Genomic DNA, 19,611 nt, shown 5'->3' with positions numbered 1-19,611 from the left:
GTTCAGAATGATGTTCTATTTTTTTCACTTGCAAGGCTTGCAAGAATCTTTCTATTTGTAAAATTTGGATTTTTGCATTAAAGAAATGCTTTTAATATTTAATATAAAATTATTTTTTAATACATAAAAAGATAATAAAAAAAATTACAAAAATGTTTGAAAAAAATTTAGTCACATCTGGGTTAAAAAACTTCTTCAAAATATTTTGGTGATGAAGGTATGTAACCCCTTTGAGATTTTGACAAATAAAATTTTGCGCATTGACAGCTGAAAATTTAGCGTCCGCGGCGGTCGAAATTGTTTTTTCTCACTTATATCTAACATTTTTCACGAATTATCGTGCGTGCGTGAGTAAAACAAAGACCAAAATTGTAAATTTTCCATAAATCAACACAAAAAATCGTCTGAAATGCGTTAAAACAGCTCCAAGAAGTTTGAATAGTTTTTTTGAGGTTAGATCTCGTGGCATTCGCGGGAAGGGAATTTTTTCGTTTTTTGACCGAAAAATCATGAATTTGAGTGACTACACGATGATGGATGATTCATTTGTGCTCTCGCGGAAGGGGTTGATCCGGAAGAAGGAGAGCGGCCCCTTTGAGGAGTCCTTCTCCACAAATACCGATGGGAATGCCTCAGTTAGTTTGGCAAACACGGAGATCCGGAAGCTTCTGGAGGAGGATCGTATGAAGCAGATGAAGGGCGTGAAGCAGTACATTGGGCGGATTTTTGATGGTTTGGACGGGGAGAAGGCTGAATCCGTGGCAGGAAGTACACGAATGCGCTCAGAGCAGCTCTATACGCAATTCCTGGAAGTTCTCCATGGACGTACGAATGATGCGGAACTCTTTGAGACAATTCAGGATCTCATACAAACCTGCACGGATACACTGGATGAGATGCAGACACAATCACGGCGGGTTTACGATCGTTCGGGTGTTTCGGAGGACATTCAGGGCTTGCAGATGGAACGGAATGTGTGGCGATTGATCTATTCCCTCTACCGGGATAGGGTGATTGTGCAGAAGGAGGCAATGGATTGCGATGATATCCCCCTCGGGGGGAGTGAGAAGACAATTGTTGAGCATCTCTATGCGAGTAATTCCAATCTCCGGGAGTATCAGCTGATTGTGGATTGGCTGGAACTCTGTTCGCTGGAGCAGACATCCGTTAAAGTGGGACATTTCACGGATCATACGGTGGCGTGGGAGAATACCCTTCATCAGCTACAGAATGCCAATCAGGTGAGTTTTAGCCGTGTTTCTTTCAGACACAGCTTTTGTGTACCGATCTAAATCGAAAGTCGTTAGATCGGGCACAAACTTGGGATGAGCACGAATTAGGGACCCCACATTCCAAAAATAAACGTATGCGCCAAAAACAATTTTTCTGGCCGGCCGTCCGTCCAAAGTTTAAATATCGACCTGAAGAAATCCGATTAAGATGTCAAATTTTGAGTAACGTCCGCCATTTTGAATAACCTCAAATTTTTGTTTTGCCTATATCTCAGCCCCTGTAATAGTTATAAATCTGAAATTTTTATATGTTGTAGGGGTCATCAAGACCTTTCCAACGATATCTCATTTTCGAAAATCGGTCAAGCCGTTTAGTCAATATGGCCACCACAATTTTTCATCGAAAATCGACCATAACTCGAAAACCCCTTGACCGATTTTGATCAACCCGGGGTCAAATAAAAGCTCTCAACAAACCCTATAACTCTCTAATACATTCGAAGTTTCTAAAGTAACCGCTAGGGGGCCAAAAAAAAAACAAAATTTTCGATGAGTTTTCGATGAATATCTCGAAAACGCCATTATCGATTTGCTTCATTTTTTGATATAATATAGCCTACTATAACATCCATTTATTAAAAAAAAATTAATGTCGCCATTTTGAAAATATTGAGTTCCAACTTTGACATGTCATATCTCGGGTTCTACAAGTCCGATTTTGATCAATTCAAGCGCAAATGAAAGGTTTCGTGAAACCCTGCAAATGTCTAGAACATTTGGAGTTTCAAAATTGGCCGCTAGAGGGGCAAAAATCAAAAATAAAATTTTCGATGAGTTTTCGATGAATATCTCGAAAACTGTACGATAGATTTGGATGAAATTTCAATATGTTATAGCTGACTATATTACCTTTCACCATGCCAAAAATGAAGAAAATCTATGGATCCGTTTTCGAGATATAGCCTTCCAAAGTTAACATGTCATATTTCGGTTTCTACGTGTCCGATTTTGATCAACTCAAGCGCAAATGAAAGGTTTCGTGAAACCCAACAAATGTATAGAACACTGCAACTACGAAAAATGACCGCAAGAGGCGCTAAATTCAAAATCAAAATTTTCGAAAATTTCGATCTCGAATATTTCGAAAATGGTATTATCGATTTACTTCAAATTTTAATATGTTATAGTTGAGGTTAAGACCTTTCCAACGATAGGTCATTTAAGAAAATCTATGGAGCCGTTTTCGAGATATGGCTTTTTAAATATTTCAGCTTACCAGTACATTTTTTTTAATAAAATCCTTCAAATTCTTGATTTTCAAACAGAATACAAATTCAACGGCTTTCCGGAGTACGCGGGAGACTGTGGAGAGTCTCGATCCGGATGCCCCAGTGCGTGAGAGGAAGCCCCTTCATGATTTCGATGTGGAAGATCAGCAGCGTTTGATGCGGGATGTTTTCCTGAAGATCCGTCAGGGACGCATTGAGGAGGCGCAGTCATTGTGTGAACACTGTGGGCAACCCTGGCAGGCGGCTATTCTCGAGGGATGGCGCCTCCATCATGATCCCAACTACGAGGTCCTTGGCGGGGCAACGGAGAAGGCGCAAATTGAGGGGAACCCCAGGAGGGATGCTTGGAAGAAGTTTGCCTGGAAGATGGCTGATAGTAGGTTGGGGGATGAGTACACACGGGCCATTGTGGGCGTTCTTTCGGGGCACCTGGACAGCCTGATGATGCTTCCGGATCAGTCGTGGATGGACCTCATTTGGGCGTATTTAAAGGTTCAAATTGACATCCGCGTGGAGAGTGAGATCCGTGATTGCAGCCTTAAGAGCTACATCGCCATGCCGGATGGCTACTGGAAGGGCAAAGTGTCCCTGGAACAGATTTTTGAGAACATCTCAGCGCACAGGAGTGAGAGAATTCGTCGGGAGGCTGATGATTACATGAATACCGTTGTGAAGTACATAATTCTGGACAATGTGGCAGATCTGATGGGAAATATCAATGAATGGTTAGCGCGGGAGAAGCTAAATGGGCAGACATTGCGCTTCCTGGCACACCTGGTGCTGTTTATGAGGCAAATAGGACGTTCACACAGGGAAGATGTGGCCGATAGGGTTGTCAAGGCGTACGTGGAGTGGCTCTTTACCACCAAAGATCCCCGTTTGGTGGCCTTCTACACAGCCACACTTCCCAGTGATATGCAAATTATGCTCTTCTCCAAGTTTCTCCGGCAAATTGCGGACTCAGAGGAGCGTCAGAGATGCGCCGAGGAAGCCATGAAGGCAGGACTCGATGTGGGAGCCATTGCAACGATTACCGTTCGCCATATTCTCCAGGAAGAAGATGAGAATACGAAGATTTCTGCCCTGGAATGGCTAACATTCTATCCGCAGCACAGAGCTGAATTACTCTGGCAGGGAAATACCCTCATTCGTTCTCTCATAGCTGCGAGGAAGGTTGAAGCAGTCAGGGAGGCAATTGAAGTCATTCCCGGAGATTCCCTTGAGGTGCTCGTACAGCAATTTGGCACGCGGGAGGATATTCCGTGGCGCGAGGAATGTGCCATGAAGGAGTATCTCTGCCACAAAACCTACTTAGCTGCCATTGATGGCTTCAATGCGTGGACACATCTCTTCCATAGTCGCCCCAAGGAGCCGCAGGAAGTGCCCGGAACAGGGAATTTCACAGAGCGCGTAGCACAGCAGGAAAGGGAAAAAATCTACAAGGCTGAACTACAGCAGTGGAAGGAAGCTCTCGGGGAGCAAACAAAAGGTAAAGTCAATCATAAGGCGTACAGTTATAAAAGTTGGTGTCCCACAACGTGTAGAAGTTTGTTAATGCGTTGTAATTTAATTTGTGAGTGGTATTAGAAGGCAAAATGTACTGGTAAGCTGACCAAGCTTACGAGAGCTGTGTTTCTTTCAGTGTACCAATTGTGTGAGAGCAAACTAGAACGCAAATTCATTTAAATACGCGCAAAGTCGGGAAAAGTTGAAAAGTTATACCCCAAAGAAATCTTTAGAAGGCTATATCTCGAGAACGGATACATAGATTTTCATAATTTTTTTTTTGTTTGAAAGGTCTTGAAGTCAGCTATAACATATCGAAAAATGAAAAAAATTTATGTCGCCATTTTCGAAAAATTCGAGTTCGAAATTTTCGAAAACTTTGTTTCTGACTTTAGCGCCTCTTGCGGTCATTTCTCGAAGTTGCAATGTTCTAGACATTTGTAGGGTTTCTCGAAACCTTTCATTTGCGCTTGAGTTGATCAAGATCGGACTTGTAGAACCCGAGATATGACATGCCAACTTTAGAAGGCTATATCTCGAGAACGGATCCATAGATTTTCTTCATTTTTGGCATGAAGCTAGATAATATGGTCAGCTACAACATATCAAAAAATGAAAAAAATTATGTCGTCGTTTTCGAGATATTCATCGAAAACTCATCGAAAATTTTGTTTTTGATTTTTGGCCCCCTAGCGGTCACTTTTGAAACTTCCGATGTTCTAGAGAGTTGTAGGGTTTGTTGAGAGCTTTCATTTGACCCCGTGTTGATCAAAATCGGTCAAGCCGTTTTCGAGTTATGGTCGATTTTCGATGAAAAATTGTGGCGGCCTATTGACTAAACGGCTTGACCGATTTTTGAAAATAAGGTATCGTTAGAAAGGTCTTGATGACCCCTACAACATATCAAAATTTCAACCTTCTAGCTATAATAGCGGCTGAGATATAGCGAAAACAAAATTTTGAGGTTATTCAAAATGGCGGACGGGGGGGTGGGGGGGTGGATTTGACCTCATAATCGGATGTCTTCCAGTCGATATTTAAACTTTGCCGTTTACCGCAAGTCTCTATCTATCACCGTTCTCTTGCCATTTATGGTTGAACTACGGCGGACGGCCGGACGGCCGGAAAAAAAAAATTTTGGCGCATACGTTTTTTGGAATGTGGGAACCCTAATTCGTGCTCATCCCAAGTTTGAGCCCGATCTGACGACTTTCGATTTTGCTCGGTACACAAAAGCTGTGTCTGAAAGAAACACAGCTAAATTGTTGTTTTTTTAGGAAATTCATCAATTTAAAAGACAAAAATGCTCATATCTCAAGTTCTATAAGACCTACAGAAATTTCTTGACTAGTTTTGGAAAGGTCTTGAAACAAGCTATAATTCGACATATATTTCGATACATTTCAAGGTGACCTCTAGAACACAAAATGGCGACTATTGATTTAACTGAAACAATTTTTCGCATTTTTTGTCATCAAGAAATGTTTCTAGAGGTTTCTGATGTATTAGAAAGTTGTAGAGAATTGCAAAACCTTTAATTTGATACTAAGTTGAGCAAAATCGTGTAAGCAGAACAGAAGATATGGATCTTAGAACTTTTACAATTCAAGAATTTTTCAAATGGCTATATCTTCTAAGCGGCAACATAGATTTTCTTCATTTTCGGAATTGTGAAAGATATTGAGTCAAGCTACAACATATCAAAATTTAAAGAAAATCGATGGTGGTGATTCGGAGATATAGCCCCTTAAAGTTAGGCAATTTTTGTTTTTGATTTTAGCGCCTCTTGCGGAGGTTTTTGAAACTTGAAATGTTCTAAACAGTTGTAGGGCTTCTCAATACCTTTCATTTGAGCCTGAGTTGGTCAAAATCGGTCAAGCCGTTCTCGAGATATATCGAAAAAATACTTTTTGCTTTAGGCCGCCATATTTGCTAAACGGCTTGACCGATTTTCAAGTATGAATTCTTGATGAAAACGTCTCACTGAGCACTACAACATACTAAAATTTCAGACCTCTAGCTATAAGGGAAGTGGTTGACAGTGTTTCAAAATGGCGGATGGCGGCCATATTGGATTTTGAAAATGCGAAAAAATGAAAATTTACACCCACATTTCTATAGAAAACTTCAAACCCGAAGTCTCTATCAGTTACCGTTCTCGAGCTCATACCAAGTTTGAGACCGATCTGAGGTGGTCGGTTTTTCCGACGATTACAATACTTGGTGTTGGCCACGATTGTGGTATACCAACTAATTAATTTATTTCTCTCTCAATTCCCTCAATTTATTCAATTTCAACCCCTTTTTTGATCCTCTGCAGAAACAAGAGATCTTCTCTACAACATCCTCCTCTTTCCGGACCACGGATGGCTCGTGGATCCCGAATGTCTGGATTCAGTGGAGATCAGCGATAAGAGAGACTGGGAACTACGAGCTGTACAAATGGATGCCCTCAGGCGTCTCTGTATCCCCGAAATTGTCCTCCTCCTACACAAAGTCCTCCACTTGAGCGGGGAGTATCGTGAATGTATTCGTCTTGTGGATGAACTTGCTTCGGAGCAGCATCAGCTGTATCAGCTCTTCCCGCAGCATAAATTAGCGGAAGTTCTCACGAAAGTGGCGGAATCCTCGCTGGCCCTGATGAATGATAAATGCGACTCATGGGGCTTTTCCACCATGTAAATGTTTTTTTTTTGGTCAAGAAAATTCATTAAGTTTTCATTTAAAATAAATTTTGCAGAAAAAAAATTTCTTATCACAAAAAGTCTTTGATAAAAATTCAAAACATTGTGTTGGAGGGAGAAAATACAATTTTATGTGTTTGTTAGAACGAGAGAGGTTTAGGGGGACTTTCTGTCTCACTCTAGCTTGCGGAATTGGTATTTTGCATCTCATTTTAATTGCAAGTGGACGATTTTTTGAAATTCAAACTCGAGATTTTTTTCAGGCTACCCAGGAAAAAATTTCTCCGCTGAATTCGATTCGTAGGTTTTTCTGATTTTTTCCGCGGAGAAATTCGTGAGAATTTTTGTTTTTTGCAAAAATCAGAAACAAAAAGAATTTCATTGGCTCAGAACAGACGGCCGTGACTTTTGGTTGACGTCTTCGCGATGCAACTTTTTGGATGTGACTTTTTTGCGCAGACATAACCTCAAAGCAACTTTTTTTGTGCATTAAAGTGAGAAATGCAAAAAAAAAATGCGATTCTCACGGATAGAAAATGCGATTCTCACGGATAGGAAATGATTGTCACGGATAGGAATATAATGTCACAGATAGGAATATAATGTCACGGATAGGAAATGATTCTCACGGATAGTAATAGATTCTCACGGATAGGAAATGATTCTCACGGATAGGAAATGATTCTCACGGATAGGAATAGATTGTCACGGATAGGAATAGATTCTCACGGATAGGAAATGATTGTCACGGATAGGAAATGATTGTCACGGATAGGAATAGATTGTCACGGATAGAAAATGATTCTCATGGATAGAAAATGCGATTCTCACGGATAGGAATAGATTGTCACGGATAGGAAATGATTGTCACGGATAGGAAATGATTGTCACGGATAGGAATATATTGTCACGGATAGAAAATGCGATTCTCACGGATAGGAATAGATTCTCACGGATAGGAATAGATTCTCACGGATAGGAATATATTGTCACGGATAGTAATAGATTGTCACGGATAGGAATAGATTCTCACGGATAGGAATAGATTCTCACGGATAGGAAATGATTGTCACGGATAGGAATAGATTGTCACGGATAGAAAATGCGATTGTCACGGATAGAAAATGCGATTGTCACTGATAGGAATAGATTCTCACGGATAGGAAATGATTGTCACGGATAGGAATATAATGTCACGGATAGGAATATAATATCACGGATAGGAATAGATTCTCACGGATAGGAATAGATTGTCACGGATAGGAATAGATTGTCACGGATAGTAATAGATTGTCACGGATAGAAAATGCGATTCTCACGGATAGGAATAGATTGTCACGGATAGGAATAGATTGTCACGGATAGGAAATGATTCTCACGGATAGGAATAGATTGTCACGGATAGGAAATGATTGTCACGGATAGGAATAGATTCTCACGGATAGTAATAGATTGTTACGGATAGAAAATGCGATTCTCACGGATAGGAATAGATTGTCACGGATAGGAATAGATTCTCACGGATAGGAATAGATTCTCACGGATAGGAATAGATTCTCACGGATAGTAATAGATTCTCACGGATAGTAATAGATTGTCACGGATAGGAATAGATTCTCACGGATAGGAAATGATTCTCACTGATAGAAAAACAGAACAGTGCAAATTTCCGCCTAGAAAATGCATTAACAGCATACGGGAAGCCCCCCGAGGGCACTGCAATGCATTTTTTTCCCGTATTTCTCACTTTTTTGCACAAAAAAAAGTTGCTTTGAGGTTATTTCTGCGCAAAAAAGTCACATCCAAAAATTTGCATCGCGAAGACGTCAAGCAAAAGTCACGGCCGTCTGTTCTGAGCCATTTACCGGCAAATTCAAAGGAATCTTCAGATCAGATTCATTTGTGCATCCCTCTAAATAAGAATTCTTTTTATTTTATAAAAAAAAATGAAGAAACATTTTGCGAAAAACATACGAACTGAAGTCGAATACATATGCAAATCGAAGAATTCGTTGCATCGGGGAGAGCTCATACTCTGCTGTAGGACTGTTGTTGTGCCTGAAAGTGAGATTATTCAAGTTTTTCAATGACACTCCTTTAAACTTCTCATGTTCTTCTATCAAAGACATACTAAACAATAGAAGAAATTCGATTGTTGAGTTTTTTACGGTTTCAATGTTACTCTTAGGCATCGCATTTTATTCATATTTACATGCAAAGTTGGGCAATTTCATGTAAAATGAAATGAACTTTCCCATAATAGTATGAGAATTTTACAAATCTTTAACAAATTAATTTTATCTGTATTTTTAAAACTTTTGATTAAAGTTAATAAAATCAACTTTCGCGAAGGTGATGCAAAAAAATTTACTTTACAATTTTTTGTCTGAATGTTTAAAATAACTTTTTATTTACATTATTTTACATATTATATATTTTTTTCAATGAAGAGATATTTTACTACCATTTTTTTCTTTACATTATTTATGCAAAATTAAAATGTAAAGAAAAAAGCATTTAAAGAAAGACATTGTTCACATGTAAAACAGTATGTAAAATGTAAAAATATAAACAATATGTAAACAATAAATAAACAATGTCTCAACGTAAAATAAATTCACTCCCAGGCTAATCTCAAGCAAAGTCAACGCGTGAACAATTCGCTTATCAGCCGCGAGAGTGGAAATTTGCCGCGGATATTTCTCCAGTTCAGCTGATAAGATTTTTAGTGGGTGTTCCACTGGAAATTCATGACAGTTGGGTGGAAGTGTGTTGCTGCAAAGAATATTTGTGCGATTTTCACGGTGATCTCCTGCCGAATTCTGTAAAAGCCGTCTCGTGCGTTCAGCTGAGTTTTCCGGGCGGAAGGATACGGTGGAGCTTAACGAGGAAATTTGTGCAAAAGTCGCAAAAAGTGTCGTGAAAAGGGGACAAGTGCATCAAAACATCGCAAAGAGGGTGGTATAAGCAGAGGGTAAAATCATATCCCTGGAAGGATACGTGCGTGTGTGTTGGTGTGTGGCCTTACGGGAGGCTGTTTGAGAAAGCTCCCTCTTGGAAAATTGGGGGGTGGTGTCTTGACGCCATATTTTCCCCCCAACACATACACACCACGGTTGCTCCCCCGAGTACGACGAAATTTTCTCCGTAAACATTCCGCAAGAGCGACTGTGCTCGGGTGGATGCCGGGAGTGTGTTGTGTGTGCATCCGAGAGGGAATTTTCCGACTTTTCCGGGCACCACTGCTTTTCCGCCCCGCCCGGCAACCCAGCGGACGGGGCTCTGGTGGTTGTGACTTGTGTCCTGTAGCTGCATACTCTCCTGGTCACATTGCATGCAATCTTCCTTTTTTTTTCTTTCCTTCCTTTTGTTCCTTTCTTCCTGTACGGAATCTTCTGGCCCTTTTCCCATTTTTTCCGGCTTCGGGATTTTTTCTTTACCCGCCACACATTGCATGTGTACCTTGTGTAGTTTCCTTCCTGGGGATCCACGTGCAAAAGAGCCAAAGAAAAAAGGAGGATCAACAACAACGAGCTCCGAAGGAATCAGTGCAATCACCAGAAAACCACATTTTCAAACACAAAATAATCTGTGAATCACGCAAAAAGAATTAACAATTCATAAGGACGCTAAAGTTCGAGCCCACTCCTTAATTGAGCCAATTTTCCACCTCAAGTGAGGGTGTAATACCACCCCCTCCCGTTCATTGCCAACCGCCCCATCACCAGATAATAAGATCGGTGGGTAAGGGAGAACGTTTGTGGTGTTGAAAAGTGCGCGGAGATTGTGTGGAGAGAGAGAGTGAGGTGTCAGAGACAAGGCATTTAAATCAAAGAGGATTAATTTCTCTCAATTGCAAAGAAAACTCTCGACCAAATCAAAAGAAAGCTTTTCCGGAGACTTTCCCACGTCTGTGGCAAAAATGGCAGAGGACGAAGTACTCTTTGACGAGGTTTACGAGCTTTGTGAGATTATTGGCAAGTAAGTGTCCCACCATATCATTCTCAATTCTCAATTGCAGGAAACGATAAAATTATTAAATAGGAAAATCTGTCGATAAATTTAAATTCATTGGGTAATGGAGATTCAGAAGAAAATCAGGGTGGCTTGAAATTAGCTTCTCCAATTCCCAAAAGATAGCACACACGATTTCATGTCTGTGAAGAAAATGAAAATTGGCAGGATACTGCGCCATCAGGAAATTGATCGGCTCTCAAAGGATATAATTTATTATTCGGTTCCTCCTTGACAACTTGTTGAACCAACAATCTCCTTGTGTAGGAGTTAGAAATTAGATGCTTTCGAGGTTAACTTGAGAAGGATTTTTCTGAATCTTTAAGATTATTTTTGAAACTATTTTAATATAATGATTCTTAGAATGAAATAAACCGAACTAACGGACTAAAAATTGTGCAATATTATTCTCTTTAGGTAGTTCCAATGACTTGGTTCGCTTCTTCCATTTTCATATTAATAGTTTGAAGAAACATCTTGTTGACTTTTTTTTTCATTAGAAATTCTAGCAGTTTTATTATAGGATTTGTCATGGGAAAACTGTCAAATAGACGCCTTTATTATTTGGGGTCCATTGGACAGTTCTCCCATGTAAAATTCTCTAAGCAAAAACTGCTAGAATTTACAGATCTTTATTGCATTAAGGCGTCTAGTAGTTGTCAAATCATTATATTCACTGCACCTACAATTCATTTGATTTAAACATTTTCTTTGGTGGATCTTTATTTCTTTTTGTCTGATATTTCAATGATGCTTTATATACATGTGACACGGATCAGGATAATATAAATTATCGTTATCCTTTATTTTATTCTCTTTATTCCCTGTACCTACGTTTCGTGATATATAGACTGCGTAAACTTTTGTTTTGTATTTAAAATTTAACTCACGGATCTTCAATATAATCTTCTATATAATAAAGAAAGGATTTCGTGTCTGTACAGCTATACAAATCTACACCGTTTGACCAATCGCGATGAAATTTGGTACAGAGACTCCTTATATCAGGCGCTTTCGAGTGGCCGTATTCATTTTCCCCCCAAAGCCCCCCTTCAGGTAGCCCCCATATAAAAGTCATGTATTTTTTGCGCATTTTTGAATTTGGCGCCTGAAATGTTGTATGAAAATGATTTCTTCTCTTTGCAATTTTTTTTCTTTTGGGTTTGATGAGAGCTCTCCATCTATCTTCTTCTTCTTCTATATAATAAAGAAAGGATTTCGTGTCTGTACAGCTATACAAATCTACACCGTTTGACCAATCGCGATGAAATTTGGTACAGAGACTCCTTATATCAGGCGATTTCGAGTGGCCGTATTCATTTTCCCCCCAAAGCCCCCCTTCAGGTAGCCCCCATATAAAAGTCATGTATTTTTTTGCGAATTTTTGAATTTGGCGCCTGAAATGTTGTATGAAAATGATTTCTTCTCTTTGCAAATTTTATTTTCGGGACTGATAAGTTTTCCAAATATACTTATAAACCATCATAATTTTTTCTCTTTGAAATTTGCGCGAAGCGCAACAAATCCCCGCGAAGCGGGGCGAGGTAAATTGGAGCGAAGCGACAATTTACCTCGTAATCTATATAATAAAGAAAGGATTTCGTTCCTGTACAGCTATGCATTTCTACACCGTTGATCCGATCGTGATGAAATTTGGTACAGAGACTACTGATACCAGGCGGTTTTTACCAACGACATTCATTTTCCCCCCAGAGCCCCCATATAAAATTCATGCTTTTTTGACTACTTTTTGAATTTGGTGCCATAAATATTGTGTGAACTTCACTTTTTTCCTTTACAATTTTTTTGACATTGTTAAGTGCATGCTTTATCACAATTTTTCTCATTCTAAAATTTGCGCGAAGCGCAACAAATCCCCGCGAAGCGGGGCGAGGTAAATTGGAGCGAAGCGACAATTTACCTCGTTACAATATAAATAAAACTGCTAGAATTTATTGGTTTGTAGCATGCAAACATGCCACGGACCAACAAATTCTAGCAGTTTATGTCTTTAAGAATGAAATGTTTTCTCTTCAATTCACATCAAGAATGTTAGATTCAGCAATAAATTAAGTTAATTATCACAGGCTTTCGACACTCTGATTGTTAGAAGATCGCTTGCAAGCAGAGAGTGTGTGTTGAGAACTTCATCATATCAGTTTAATAGGATTACACATTAAGAGAAAGTTTGAGAAATTCTCAGTAGCAGAAAATGTTTCTCATGTAGTCAGATATTGATTTAGTGATCGCCAGAATATTTTTCTCTCCTGGAGAATAAGACGGATCTTTTTAACAAACTTTTGCGTCTATACTGGATCTTCTTCAGGGGTCAATCTATTAGTTGAGTACTCCCACGAAATTTTTAAAAACCAATTTTGACTCATCTGAATTAAGGAATATGAAAGAAAATCTATTAATTCACAATTAATTTACATAAGTTTGGCCTCTGTCAAATGATCAAGGTTTATTCTTTTAGAATCCTTCGACCGTCGCGCAACCTTTCTATGAAAGTCATTTTTAGGTCTACAATTTCCTTTTGCTCAGTTTTATATGCCACGTCCATTTTGTTTTTAAAATTATTCTTTAACTCGACTGAAGTTATTGTTTTGACAAATATTTTTTGTTGTCATTTTTTCATATACATAAATTTCCGTTTCTTTAAGAGAAAATAAGTAGTGCAGAAGAACCATTTTGAGCCGAAGAGCTTTATTAATTTGCCCTTCTTCTCTGAAAGAATCATTCCACTATAGGAATAAAAAAAATGGCAGAAAATTATCACTAGCGGGATCTGTACTACACTGATTAAGATGTTCAAGCTAATAAATAATGTATGCTAGAAAAATTTGTATTTTTTTACTTATTTAATTATTTTGCATGTTTTTTAAACAACTTTTGCAGTTCATGGCACGGAATATAACTAACTGCAATATAGTTTATCGCTAAAATAATTTTTTTTTAATATGTTTCCAATACGGAAAATTTGTAGATGTTACTGTTTTTTTTTATTTGATGTAATAGTACTTTATAAATTTTAAAGCGCCTAGTTCTTTATCACTTGTATCAACACTTGTAGTAATGACTATATAGTTAAATTGTCTTTACTACAAGTGTTGATACAAATGATGTTTTATCTTAATCTCTGTCTTTAATCAAACACTTTTCACAATATATTTCATAATGTTCATGAATTTTCGCGATTTAATCAAAATTATCACACAATTAAAAAAATCAAAACAGTATTTTCTTAGAATATGTAGATTTTTCATGAAATTCTATACTACAGGAAACTGCTAGAATATACGAATGTGAACGAAATAACTCATTTCCATCAACCGTTCAGCTGAAGATAATTTTATTAAGAAAAACATTTTTTAGATAATCTTTTTTAGACTACGTAATGAATTTCCTTTGAGAAGAATAATAATTTATCAAGGGGATGGTAAAACCTCATTTTCTGTGAAGAAAAGTCACTTTTTGTTGAACAAAATGTATGAGGAATTCTCGAATCTCGATCAATCTCGACCGATTCCCGAGAAACACTTTAACTTTTTTTTATATAAATAAGTTATTTCGATAATGAGATAGGGATTAATCGAAAGCTAATTAAATGTACTTTCGATTGCAAGTGGAATTGTGCAATTTGATCCCTTCCTCTGATCGGAAGAACCTGCTGCTTCACGAAAAGTACTGATTTCTCGGGTTGGGCATCCCCCTATAATTTATTAAACCACATTCATAATCGCTTCCTTCCTTGAGATTTGTGGTTTACTTACAACTTGGCTTCAAATCAAAAATTCTTTTGTTTTCATTAAAATTTCATCAATACCACCCTTAGCGCCATCATCAAAAATACTCGAAGAACCACCCCATTTGATAAATGTATTATTGAAGTACATTTCATCTAATTTCTTAATCTTGATTTACATTGTTTGAAAAGTTTATGAATGTTGTTTTTCTTACGTCAACACACTGGAGCCATTGAAAATTTCTGGCGCAGGGTTATAGCGTAAAGTGTGGGTGTTGGGGCTTTTTTTGGGTCACGTGTTTTGCACGAGTGAAAGATTCAAAAGGAGGAAGTAGTGTGTCGAGATAGCAAATCGATGTGGCATCTTTCCACCCCGAAAATACAAAACAGATAAGAGGTTCAAGTCCGGAAAAGAGGGACAAATAAATAGAGAAATCTCTCCTCTAATGGATTTCCCGCACGAAAGTGTTATCGAGAACTTAATGAGCTCGATAGCTTTCATTTAGAGAGCTTATAAGACTATTACATATCCTTTTAATAGAAAATCTTGTTGACTCTCCTTGGAATATATATTAGAGACATAATACTTTTGCCATTGGATGTGTGTGTAAAATGCCAATGCTTTTGAATCCTTAATGATAGATTATAACAAATAGCAGCGACTACATTGTCCTACAATGTAGCTACTATTTTAGACAAGCTAATACAAAAATTCATATTTTATAAATGGAAACCTCATTATTATTTGCAAATTTTTTGGTGGATTATGTAGCAGCAATTTTCATCGAGTGCTCTCAACAATTTACCATCTCTCGCATTTCTGCATTGACATCAAAATTAACGAGCTACTCACCCCTCAGCATTGAGGCTCTTCTGAGTGATGTAAAATGTTACTCATCACACTGATCTTTTGCCACTTGATATCATTGTTCTACATACCTATATGCTGTACCATATAACATGCTTCTGTTCGGTTCACTTCAGCAGAGAAATTATAATTTAATTGATGTGTCACGACCCCAATTTTCTCTTCAACATTTTTCGTCAATTCACAAAAGTTGCAATGAAAAAAAAATCTATCGAGTGTTCTTTTTTTTTAGTCATCACAATGTAAATTTTTTATGCATAATTTGGGGTTGAATTTTGTGTGTGTTAATTTTGCGGGAAATTGAGAATAAAACGGGGAAAATCATGAATATTTTTTACTATCAACAATTTATCCCATTACCAGGAAAAAAAACTTTCATTCATATACCTATTTTATGGTTTGAATTTGTGATATTTAGTTGAAGGTTTTTTCTGACAGAAAATATTTAGGGTAAAGAGAGGAAAATTTGATTGTTTTTTGCGTCAGTTCCTTTTTTTTTAATTTCAGTTTTAATACAGCTTTAGGTTTTAATACCCCTGACAAACTAAAGAAATTTCGTTAAATAATCTAGAATTTAGATATCCAATCTAGTCATAATCAATTTTATTCTAAATTATATTGGCTTATCGCACATTGATCCGAATTAGTTCTAATTCATTCTTAATTCAGAACAATTTTGAAAAAGAATTCTTGTTTGACTTCACTTCTAGCTAACCGATTTTAATAAATTCTAAAAGAACTGAAAATTACCACATTCCCTTCTTTTTGAATTATTTAGATGCGCAAAACCGCATAAAAGGATGATTTTTAGCCATTTAAGTAGACCCTTCATTAAAGTTTTATTTTCTGTTGAATTTAATTTTATAAATTAACCCCCTGACCGGTTTTGATTACCTATATCAGAAGCTTTTATACGGGAGTGAATGTAGTAGCTTTAAAGGAAAAACAAATTATAAAGGAAATATCAGTAAAACTACTCCATTTTACGCTATAAAAATCCTTGCTAATGATATGTTTTAATTAATTTGAAATGATGTATCAGAGTTTTTTATATGTAGCATCTGTAGCATAATACGCCGCTTTTGAAAGCATAAAATTATCCAGGGACGGTAAAAGCACACCTAGATTTAAAAAAAGTTCTTTTTTCATTTTTTGGATTTATTATCTCTTTGAAAAAGGAATCTTTAGGTATTTGTTATAATATTCAATCGAAATATGATCGTATTCACCCCATTTTCACAGTATATAGGAAACATTTGTGGCTCTCATTCACATTTCCAGAAAAAAATCGTAATATCTACTGTCAATTGCAATTTTGAACATGAAACATACATGCGAGGCTTCTCTTTTACTGATGATTGCATTTAATAATAAAAAAAATCTTCATCAAAACAAACCAATAAATATGAAATATTAATCTACATATTTCATGGCTCTATTCATGTGTATTAAAAAATAAAACTTAATTATCCTAAAAGCCATGAAAACATATTTCACATATCTATATAGCACACTATGTGCTGTATTATTTTAAAATTGACTTTGTAAGTTTTGTTAGCCTTTCGGGAATCACTTTGCTTGCACAACATGTGGAGAGGTTATTATTAATATTTAAGGAATGCAATATGAGAAATACTTAGAATGCATAAAGTAATTTCAAGAAGTCGTCCATGTGTGGTGAAAAAACAAGCTCATACTTTGGAAAGTAGTATGTATAATATATAATTCGAAATTGTAGGTATAGGTATTCTCAAAATAGATTCTACCGAATAGGTTATGACAGGCGAAATGCTTAAAATATCAATCTTTTCGATGTTGGTTTATGGAAAGTTGAACTTGTTAATTAAACTAATCGATCCCAGAATGATTTAAAATATAATTTTCATACGCTGGAGATTTTGGGAAATTGGTTATGATTTTATTAGTTTCCTTTTTTCAATCCTCAATAAAAAAGTTTCTTTAATTTTCTATAGCTTAAAGGGATGTTTTTAGAACTCTTAGCTGCGACATATTTTTTTTGCAATAAAAATTATTATATTAGGGTTCCAAATTGAAAAAAAAAACTAACAAATCCTTTAAAATCAAAAAGGATCCGTAAAGTTTCTCCTAAAATCGTTTCATAACGTATCTACCGATTTAATAGTTTTGTGTGGACTATCAACCAAAAAGGATTTTTTAATAATACAAAATCTTTTTTAATTAATTTTTCGGATTAAAAAAAATTGTTTTTCAGAATTTTGAGGTGAAAAAAACCGGCAAAATGGTAATTCATGTGGAATAGAAAATTTGAGCAATATACCGCCACAGAAAAATCTGCTTTTTTTACAGATGAGAGTAATCATGAAAATAAAACGTCTTATTTAGTCGTTTTGTTGAGGGGAGTGGGGGAGGAAAGTGATTTACAATTTTCTTTCAACCTCATATTTACATACGTTGTCAACTTTTGCTTCTTCATTCCTCAAAAATTTCATATCTTTTGACCTTTCCTTTTATTCATGTTGTTACACATGGCTGATCTTTTTGTATATTTTGTCACACAATATACTTGATTTATATACATAAGCACATGGTATAACTTGGTATATTTATTGACATTGTATAGAATCACACACAGAACAGATTACAAAATGAATTTGTCTTTTATTGTAGCCTTCTTCTGGGTGACATCCCACTCGTCTTACGTTTTTTTATGGATTTCTTCTTCCTTTGAATTGCAAGAACACAGCAAAAAAAAAGAAAAGTAAATTCACGTCTGATGAGATGAACGGTGAGGTGTTAGGGGTGTCCTTTTACGGATGAATGTCTCTATATGTATATGTATCTCATGGAATCGTGTATGGGGGTGGTGATGTACAAACATACCTACATACATAAAATGTATGTTGAAAAGGACGATTTGATGCGTGCGTGCGCATAAAAATGTATGTTTTATATTTTGTGATTGAAAATGAAGAAAACAGAACACAAAATTTTCTTTCAATCTTTGTGAAATTCAAGGAGAGTTTTTTTTTTCCACCTTCATCCCCTATTTTTATAGGTATAAACACACAAAGGGATTTAAGAGCTTTTTCTTTTTGTTGTAATCCATCGAATTTCTAAAGCTTCAATTTCCATCCAAAAACACCATAAAACATAAAATATTCATGTTTCTCAATGGTTTTAAAGGTCATGAAAAATAAACGTGGTTATTGTTTATTTTAACGTAGAAGAAAGGTTAAGTTTATTCAATGTTAAATATTTAAGGGTCACCTAAGAGGTAATTCTTCTCATGATATTGGATTTAATTGTTAGGTTACCAAGAGAAAGACCTTATTACTTTCAATTTAGTTGAGGGTGAAATTCGGATCTATGTCCGATTTAAGATTCTTTACACAGCCCAAAGTTTTATAAGCTAGGCCTACCTTAAACCAGTCTTAAATTTTATTAAGTCAAGCTTGGCTTAAGTTCTTTTAAGCTAGGTTTCAGTTTTTAACCAACTTAACTTTCTTTAAATCAGGTATTTGTTTAACCTATTTCTTAGTTAGTTAGGCTAAAATTTTAAGGCTAAGTCTAAGTTTTTTAGGCTGGGCTGGTATTTTTCAAGATCAGGCTTTATAGGTTTTAATAATAAAAACTTAACTGATGATTAACTTAAGCCCGGTCCTTAAAATCTAGAAAATATTGAGATCCCTTATCCAGTAACTTCTCTCCAAACTAGAAATTTTGTATTTGACAAACCTTAATGGGTTAGTTTTGGTCCAACGTCCCCTATATTTATTTTGCAAAAAATATTTCCCGGAAAAAAATGAACATGAATTATTCTTGGGAGAGTGAACGAGATGTAAGACAACTTCATCAGTTAATTAAGAAATAACGTGTCATTCCATACTTGCTCGACAAAATGAAAATTGATGACATGTTTGAATTAGTTCATTGTGCACGTACTACCCGACAAGAGCTCTTATGAATAGATGATGTACAATAATAATGTTTTGCTGAGGGCTTCTTATTTATGCATTAGTGCGATTAAATGCTGCATCTAAGAGCTTCCATCAAGGGAAATGTCTCCCGTCTATATATATGTAGATTCCTTAAGTGATAAGAAGCCAATAATGATGAAGGAATGTTCCTTAAATGCAAAAGGCATTTATTAAATTATGTATATAGTCTCTATCAAAAATCGATTGAGCATCTGCCATGGCAATGAATTTCTTATTCTGCATTGCGAAACTTCCTATATTATATGTATTATCAATATATATGCCTCCCCTTTTGTCATTGCAAAACGTTCAAG

At 36.5% G+C, this 19,611-nt stretch overlaps 4 protein-coding genes across 12 annotated transcripts in view; 2 read left to right on the top strand and 2 right to left on the bottom strand.

Annotated features, from left to right (window-relative positions):
* LOC129792167 (alkaline phosphatase-like) overlaps positions 1–19,611 on the bottom strand; it is a 531,254-nt gene that overhangs the window by 435,785 nt on the left and 75,858 nt on the right. The gene's annotated exons all lie outside the window — the stretch shown is intronic.
* The window catches only part of LOC129792850 (40S ribosomal protein S25), a 137,947-nt gene that overhangs the window by 77,866 nt on the left and 40,470 nt on the right, over positions 1–19,611 (bottom strand). The window lies entirely within an intron of this gene.
* On the top strand, positions 239–6,791 carry LOC129791807 (nuclear pore complex protein Nup107). The gene is made up of 3 exons (XM_055830342.1): positions 239–1,241; positions 2,558–4,010; positions 6,348–6,791. Exons 1-3 carry the CDS (start codon positions 510–512, stop codon positions 6,707–6,709), a joined length of 2,547 nt encoding a protein of 848 aa, XP_055686317.1. The 5' UTR covers positions 239–509; the 3' UTR covers positions 6,710–6,791.
* The window catches only part of LOC129791777 (peripheral plasma membrane protein CASK), a 251,442-nt gene continuing 241,272 nt past the window's right edge, over positions 9,442–19,611 (top strand). For 5 of the 9 annotated variants that reach the window (XM_055830286.1, XM_055830257.1, XM_055830278.1 and 2 more), the window contains exons 1-2: positions 9,461–9,685; positions 10,183–10,692. In XM_055830286.1, coding sequence (XP_055686261.1) covers positions 10,634–10,692 — 59 coding nt within the window. In that variant the 5' untranslated portion in view covers positions 9,461–9,685; positions 10,183–10,633. Of the gene's footprint in view, positions 9,726–10,182; positions 10,693–19,611 lie in introns of all 9 variants that reach the window. The other 4 variants (XM_055830296.1, XM_055830268.1, XM_055830236.1 and 1 more) reach the window with 3 other exon arrangements.

This window comes from Lutzomyia longipalpis, chromosome 1 (assembly GCF_024334085.1).
Source record: "Lutzomyia longipalpis isolate SR_M1_2022 chromosome 1, ASM2433408v1".
NCBI lineage: Eukaryota > Metazoa > Arthropoda > Insecta > Diptera > Psychodidae > Lutzomyia > Lutzomyia longipalpis.
Note: the sequence above shows the minus strand (reverse complement) of the source record. Positions and strands in the feature narration are given on the sequence as shown.

Bases quoted from the DNA above. Each gene is read 5' to 3' on its own strand.
- LOC129791807 (XM_055830342.1), top strand. From the start codon at position 510: ATGAATTTGAGTGACTACACGATGATGGATGATTCATTTGTGCTCTCG. The intron at 1,242-2,557 runs GTGAGTTTTAGC...ATTTTCAAACAG, and splicing joins AGCTACAGAATGCCAATCAG to AATACAAATTCAACGGCTTT. The intron at 4,011-6,347 runs GTAAAGTCAATC...GATCCTCTGCAG, and splicing joins TCTCGGGGAGCAAACAAAAG to AAACAAGAGATCTTCTCTAC.